This window comes from Panicum virgatum, chromosome 2K, assembly GCF_016808335.1.
Source record: "Panicum virgatum strain AP13 chromosome 2K, P.virgatum_v5, whole genome shotgun sequence".
Taxonomy (NCBI): domain Eukaryota; kingdom Viridiplantae; phylum Streptophyta; class Magnoliopsida; order Poales; family Poaceae; genus Panicum; species Panicum virgatum.
Genome location: NC_053137.1, coordinates 42,537,118 through 42,544,445, shown reverse-complemented (window position 1 = coordinate 42,544,445; position 7,328 = coordinate 42,537,118). Strand labels below are relative to the sequence as shown.

At 43.4% G+C, this 7,328-nt stretch overlaps 1 protein-coding gene across 1 annotated transcript; it reads left to right on the top strand.

Annotated features, from left to right (window-relative positions):
* The first annotated feature begins 3,835 nt into the window (after window positions 1–3,835).
* Window positions 3,836–5,881, top strand: LOC120695325. Its single transcript, XM_039978604.1, has 3 exons — window positions 3,836–4,180; window positions 4,310–4,363; window positions 5,683–5,881. The coding sequence occupies exons 1-3, from the start codon at window positions 3,836–3,838 to the stop codon at window positions 5,878–5,880; spliced, it is 597 nt and encodes a 198-aa protein (XP_039834538.1). The 3' UTR covers window position 5,881.
* Window positions 5,882–7,328: the final 1,447 nt, after the last annotated feature.

Sequence of the window (7,328 nt, the reverse complement as noted above, 5' to 3'; positions counted from 1 at the left end):
GAAGTTGGAGTTATGATGGAAGATAATGAAGAAGATGACGATGGTGATAACAATCTTCCAGATTAGGCATGGGTTCATGAAGCAGGTGGCTTTCAAGATGAACAAATGGACGAGGGTGAAGCAAATGTTGCACAAGAGGAGCCACCTAACGAGCTAGGTCAGGCGTTGCTTGATGCACAGAAAGACAGTGAAACTGTGAAGGAGGCATTAAAGTTCGAGAAGATGTTGGAGGATCACAAAAGGCCATCGTTCCCTAGTTGCAAACCGGAGCAGAAGAAGTTGGGTACCACGCTAGAGATGCTGAAATGGAAGGCAACTAATGGTGTCACCGATAAGGGATTTGGTGAGCTATTAAAGATTGTAAAGAACATTCTTCCTGAGGGTAATGAACTGCCGTCAACAACATACGAAGCTAAAAAGATGGTTTGCCCTCTTGGATTAGACGTGCAGAAGATTCACGCATGTCCTAACGACTGCATCCTGTATCGCGGTGAATACGAGAACTTGGAAGCTTGTCCTGTTTGTAGCGCATTGCGGTATAAGATCAGGCGAGATGATCCAGGTGATGTTGATGGGCAGCCGGTAAAGAAGAGAGTTCCCGCAAAGTTGGTGTGGTACTTCCCTATAATACCACGTCTGAAGCACTTTTTCAAAAACAAGAATAACGCTAAGTTGATACGGTGGCACAAAGAAGACCGTAAGGAGGATCACATGATCAGACACCCAGTAGATGGGTCCTAGTGGAGAAACCTTAACCGAGAGTATCCTCAATTTGACAACGACCCAAGGAATATAAGATTTTCTCTAAGTGCGGATGGAATGAATCCGTACGGTGAGTTTGACAGCGCTCATAGTACATGGCCCGTGACCCTATGTATGTTCAACCTTCCTCCTTGGTTGTGCCTGAAGCGTAAGTTTATCATAATGCCGGTGCTTATAGAAGGGCCAAAAGAACCTGGCAACGATATTGATGTGTTCCTGCAACCCTTGATGGATGATCTCTTACTGCTCTGGAAAGAAGAAGGTGTACATGTGTGGGATGAGTATAAACAGGAGTCTTTCAACCTCCGAGCTTTGCTTTTTGTATGCATCAATGATTGGCCTGCACTTGCAAAACTTTCGGTATAGTCGAACATGGGATACATGGCCCGCACCCACTGTTATGATGAAATCGATAGCATTTATTTGAAACACTGTAAGAAGTGCGTATACATGGGCCATCGCCGATTCCTTCCTACCGATCACCCCCTAAGAACCGAAGGGAAGCATTTCAAAGGAGAGCTCGAAACTCGTCCTAAGCCTCTGTTCCGTAATGGAAAGCGTGTGTTCTCAATGATCAAGGATGTGAAGGTAGTATTTGGAAAGGGTCCCGGTAGCCAACCTGTTCCGAAGGATGACCAGGGACATGTTCCAATGTGGAAGAAGAAGTCTATATTGTGGAACCTACCTTATTGGCAAGTCTTACAGGTTCGCAATGCAATTGATGTGATGCATCTGTCGAAGAATCTTTGCGTCAACCTACTAGGCTTTCTGGGAGTGTATGGTAAGTCAAAAGACACATTGGAAGCAAGACGCGACATGTGGATGCTAGCTGGACGACAAGGCTTGCAACCCGAGAAGAGAGACAAAGGACGTCACTATTTAAAACCTGCCAGCTATAATCTGAGCAAAGAGGAGAAGGAAAGTATGTTCGATTGCTTGAACAATATCAAGGTCCCGTTTGGTTACTCCTCAAATATACAGGGCATAATAAATGTGAAATAGAAGAAAATCCAAAACTTGAAGTCCCATGACTACCACGTTCTGATGACACAATTACTTCCGGTTATACTGAGGGGTGTTCTACCGGAAAATGTGAGATTGGCAGTTGTAAAGCTTTGTGCGTTCATGCATGAAATTTCACAGAAAGCAATTAATCCAAATAATCTAATAAAGCTGTAGAAAGATATTGTCGAATGTCTTGTCAGCTTCGAGATGGTCTTCCCACCTTCCTTCTTCAATATTATGACACACCTTCTAGTTCATATTGTGACAGAAATAACTATCCTGGATCCTATTTTTCTACACAATATGTTCCCTTTCGAGAGATTCATGGCAGTATTGAAGAAGTACGTGCGTAAACGTTCTCGCCAAGAAGGATGCATTGCTAAGGGCTATGGAACAGAGGAGGTCATTGAGTTTTGCGTTGACTATCTTCCTGATCTCAATCCGATTGGGCTCCCCGTGTTACACCATGAGGGGCGACTAAAGGGAAAAGGCACACTAGAAAATAAATGTAATGTGAACATCCCTTGTAGTGAATTCAGCCAAGCAAACTTCACGGTTCTTCAGAATTCATCCAAGGTGGCTCCATATATTGATGAGCACATGAATATTATACAGTCTGAAAATCCACAGAAGAATCTTGCTTGGATTACACGCCAACATATAAAAACTTTTGACAGCTGGTTCAGACGAAAATTATTGGGCAACAACACAGTTGATCAAGAACTTCAATGGCTGGCTAGGGGACCATCAATCACTATCCAGCAATACCAAGGGTACGAAATCAATGGGTATAAATTTTATACGAGAGCTCAAGACAAAAAAAAGCACCAACCAAAATAGTGGTGTTCGTATGTGTATAGTAAACACTAATGGAGAAAAGAACAACTACTATGGTGTCATAGAGGAGATATGAGAACTTGAATATGGACCCATAGTTGTCCCTTTATTTCGTTGCGAATGGGTGGCTGGAGGAGGCATAATGAAGGACCGGTATGGGATGACCATAGTTGACTTTAAAAAGATTGGATATAAAGATGAACCATTCGTTCTAGCCAAGGATGTGACACAAGTGTTCTATGTGAAGGACATGTCGAGCAAACCGAAGAAGAAGTCGGATAAGACGCCTGAAGCAGACAAGACTGGAAATGAGCCGAAACGGCACATAGTTCTTCCAGGAAAAAGAAAAGTTGTTGGAGTTGATGATATTTTGGACAATTCGGAAGATTATGACCAGATTGATGACCTTCCTCCATTCTCAGTTGACATTGACCCTAGCATCCTCTTATCCAAAGAGGACACACCTTACTTACGCCGTGATCACGCTCAAGGCACTTTCGTCAAAAGAAAGATTATTAATGTTCCAGTACATAATGATAATGAGTAGTAGTTTTATATAAGTTATATATTGTATTTTCTCATTCAGTGATGTAATATAACGCACCGCATCGTATTTATCTCAATTCTCGATACTATTTGTCCAATTAGGACACAATATCATCTTCAGATAATATTATATTTTTGCATGGTATAAATATTATTTACGTTCACTAATTTTGCATTACTAGAAGCATTGAAACATTAAATTACAAACAAAGAATCAACTAATTTGCGAACTGATTACATCATTGTATAGGCTACTATTGAAAAGTTTTTTGAATATTTTTGCATGAATGAAAATGAAATGTTTTCGATTTTTTACGAATAACATAAACATATACACTTATAAACTCTATAAGCTACACATAAGCATATTTATTAATTTACTTTGATTACTACTGTTAGGGTGTAGATATAATTAATAATATGCTAAAAAAATTTAAGATATCAATTTTTGTTATATTATTCTAATTATTAAGCCTATTACAAATAATTTTGTGTTATATTATTGTAAATATTAAAAGTTTAGGGTAAAATAGAATTGGCTTGTTTCCCGCCAAATGGTGCAGATTAGTGCCGGCTGGTTTTGCGAGCCGGCACTAACTTGAGCACGTTAGTGCCGGCTAGAAGAACCAGCCGGCACTAACCGGTCCATCCTGACATCACGGGGACACGTTAGTGCCGGCTGATAATGCTAGCCGGCACTAACCTCGCCACTCTGCCCCCAAATACAGAGATCCGGCTTCTTCCCTCACTTCGCCCTTCTTCAGATCGACGTTCATCACTCGCGCCGCCGCCGCCCTCATCTCATCCTCTGTCGCGCCGGCGCCGCCGCCGTCCCCGGCCGCGGCCTCCTCGTTGCCCCGACGCCGCCCCTACCCTACACCGCCCTGCCCCGACGCGGACCTCGTCGTCTCGCCCGCGCCACCGCCGCCGTCCCTGGCCGCGCGTGCGTCCCCGGCCCGTCCGGACCTCCCCGTCCCCGGCCGCGCGTGCATCACCGACCGGCCTCGTCTCGTCCTCTGCCGCCCTCGAGGTTAGACAATGTTGATTATACTGATTTATACATGTTTGCAAGTTCCTTTTTCCGTGTGGGCGGCGGCCACTTGCGTGAGATCCACGGCGCTCGCGTTCACTGATGACCCGCGGCGCGATCTTGTTGCAGGAACAAGGGGCTCATCTGATTCTGATCTGCTTCTTCCCCAATGGAGGTGTGACGGTCGGTATTTAGTGAGTGTGTGGATCGATAGTGTTTCTCTGTTTTGGCTTACCGAGAATCAATCTGCAACTGCTCCTTGAGACTGGGCATCGTCAGAAACATACCATTACTAGCTGATTTCCTGATTAGTTAGCTCTTCTTGTATCTCAGAGTGCTTGCTTGTTTGACTGATTCGATACACTTATAAATGATGAAGAGGTTACTTTTTGGGTTTTCAGTGCACCATGACTACTTACAACCAGTATTCAAACTAATTTCGATTTGAGAAACAAGTCATTTGCCCTCTTTGATGCTGCCTGGTTGGATTGTTACGACAACTGAGTGGAATTCTTCTTTATGTTTGTATAGTTAGTACTATATTAGTAGTTCGGCAAAGAACAAGATTGTTGTGCAATTTGTACATTTGCATCGTCAGCCATCAGCGCATGATGTTGTGGGTGCAAACTAAATTGTATCTATACTTGTTGCCTGGTAGTGTGTGGTGGTTCTTGCATCGGCAGATTGAACAGCAGAATGGAGTTGCATTCTAGCACAGATACTACCCTTCTGTTTGTTACCATTTTCACTTCCAGACTTCCAGTAGCTCATACATAGGACACGCCCTTGTGTCTGTCGACAAAGGAAAAGTGATGATTCTAGCCATTTCTTTACAGAACGTATGAAGTTTATGTCACCACATCAAAGGAACTTTCTTCTTTATGGTAGACAACCTAGTGACATTTCCTTAAGCTCTGTCACCCATGCGGTGTTCTGATGGTGCTTCCTCTGTCATTCAAATCTTCTGATATTTGAATGACAGAAAGCATGAAAACATCAGATTTATTTCAAAGGCTGCCGGAACCTGAAATGTTGGAAGGAAATCTCCAAAGTATTTTTTGACATGGAAAAACAAAATTACCTTCTGTTGACAAATTAATTAGCTAGTTGCATGTGGCCGCCGCCCACTCATTATTTGGTTAATTAGCTAGTTGCATGTGCCTCTAGTGCTTGCTTGACTACTTGTGCGTGACTCTGCTCTGCCATTTAAAATCATCTCATACCATCATATGTTAGTTGCTTTGTGATTTGTGCCCCTGTTTTTTTTACTAATTGAGCCATGTGATGTTTGCTTTGTGCTATGGGCTAGCTAATGTAGACTTTATGTTACTGTCAATCGGTTGTGTTGAAAATGCAATCTGTTGTCCCTTATTTGCTTAGAGCTTCAAGTATATATAGTTAACTAAATTTAATTAACTTCCAAAGGGTGACAGATAATGGGAGATTATCCATGGCAGTTGACAACTGGGCTTATGCATTCTCTTTGTTTTTTATTGTTTCAGGTAGTGGAAATGGATCCTACGGACAACCAAGACGAGTTAATGCACGAGCTCATTCGTGGTAGTACTGGGCACATAGCTCCAGAGTTTGATGAGGACGAGAAAGATGGCAGCCAATTTTTAAACTTGCATTATCATGGCGACGAGGAGCAAGATATTAGTGGGGAGGAAGAAGAAAATGTCGAGGAAGCCGAGATATAAAAGTTTAGTGATTCTTTCAGGCATCAGGATAAACGTTTTGTCAATATATATGTTAGGAGCAAGATATTGTTTGTGACACACGCGGCCCAGCTGCGAACTATTTGTGTTATGTTGCTAGCTTTGTTGATGATTTCAGTCCTTGTGTAAGCAGTCGTGCTCCAGCTAAAAATTCTTATGAATGTTTCAGTCAATAAGTTACCTAATATCATGATAATTTTCGATCTGGAACCCTTGCTTGCGGGTTATGAAGGTTACGCATACCTGCCGCGACGTCCACTAGTTGCTAGCAACCCGCTTGATAAATTTGCGATTCTTCCAGGCATCAGGATCGACGAAGCCTAAACGGAAATGTGGCTCCAAGAGGAAGATGGCATGATGTACGACCATCACGGAGATCAACGAAGCAACCGGCGAGCCACTAGCCCCTGGTCAAATTAAGACGACATTTGTAAATCAATTGGGATATCTTATTAGGGAAAGCGTCCCCATAAAGTACAAGCTTTGGAAGAAAAATAAAGTCTCTGATCGACCTGAAGATATCGTGCCAGATTCAGAGAAAGATTTGTTATGGAAAGAGGTATGGAAAGAGGTGTCGTTACACTTCAACTTTCCCCTAGGCAAAGCTAACAAAGTAAAGGGATGGGCATTTAAGAAGATGGCAATTCAGTTTGCCTCGTTCAAGAAAAAATTGGTGGCAAACTTTGTCAACAAGGGTCTCACACCAGATTTTGATAAAGTCTGGAAGAAGCAACGAGAGTGGTGGAATGAATTCGTGAATTACAAGCACAGTGCTGACAGCATGGCAGCCTCGATTCAAGGCAAAATGAATGCTAGCAAAAATACAAACTTCCATAGACATGGGCCTGGAGGTTATAAAGTTGCTGTTCCGAAATGGGAAAAGATGGAAAATAATTTAATTGTAAAAGGAATCGTACCGCAGACCTTGAGTTGGCCCGAACGAGCAAGGTATTACTTCTATGCTCATGGAGGCACACTAGACCCCGACACCGGAATGTTTGTGACTAGTGACGTACTAAGAGAGGCTGCCCAAAGACTCGACGACGCAATGAGGCGTACGGAAGAAGGAACCTTCCAGCCCAACAGAGAGAATGACGAGCTGACTTACGCTCTTGGGAATGCGGAACACATTGGACGGACCCGAGGCGTGGGCGTAGTTCCATGTAAATATGGCTTTTCCGGAGATCTCGAAACCTACCGAAACCGATGCAGAAGCAAGGCAGTAGTGACAGAGAAGATCCGTAGTCTAGAAAACCGGATAATGTCACTTGAGGCAACAGTTGGGCAATGCTCGGACCAACCAGCTGCCAATGTGGAGGTCAGCCCCCCTTCTCAGCGTCGTAGCAGTGTTGCTTCCACAGAGCACCCTAATTTGGGTGCTGACAGGCCGAGGGACCCCATTGACGACATCACCGTTAGGACCCAATGTG

Excerpts from the sequence above, each read along its gene's own strand:
- LOC120695325 (XM_039978604.1), top strand. The coding sequence starts at position 3,836 with ATGCTAGCCGGCACTAACCTCGCCACTCTGCCCCCAAATACAGAGATC. Across the intron at positions 4,181-4,309 it reads CGTCCTCTGCCGCCCTCGAG|GAACAAGGGGCTCATCTGAT; the intron begins GTTAGACAATGT and ends ATCTTGTTGCAG. Across the intron at positions 4,364-5,682 it reads TCCCCAATGGAGGTGTGACG|GTAGTGGAAATGGATCCTAC; the intron begins GTCGGTATTTAG and ends TTATTGTTTCAG.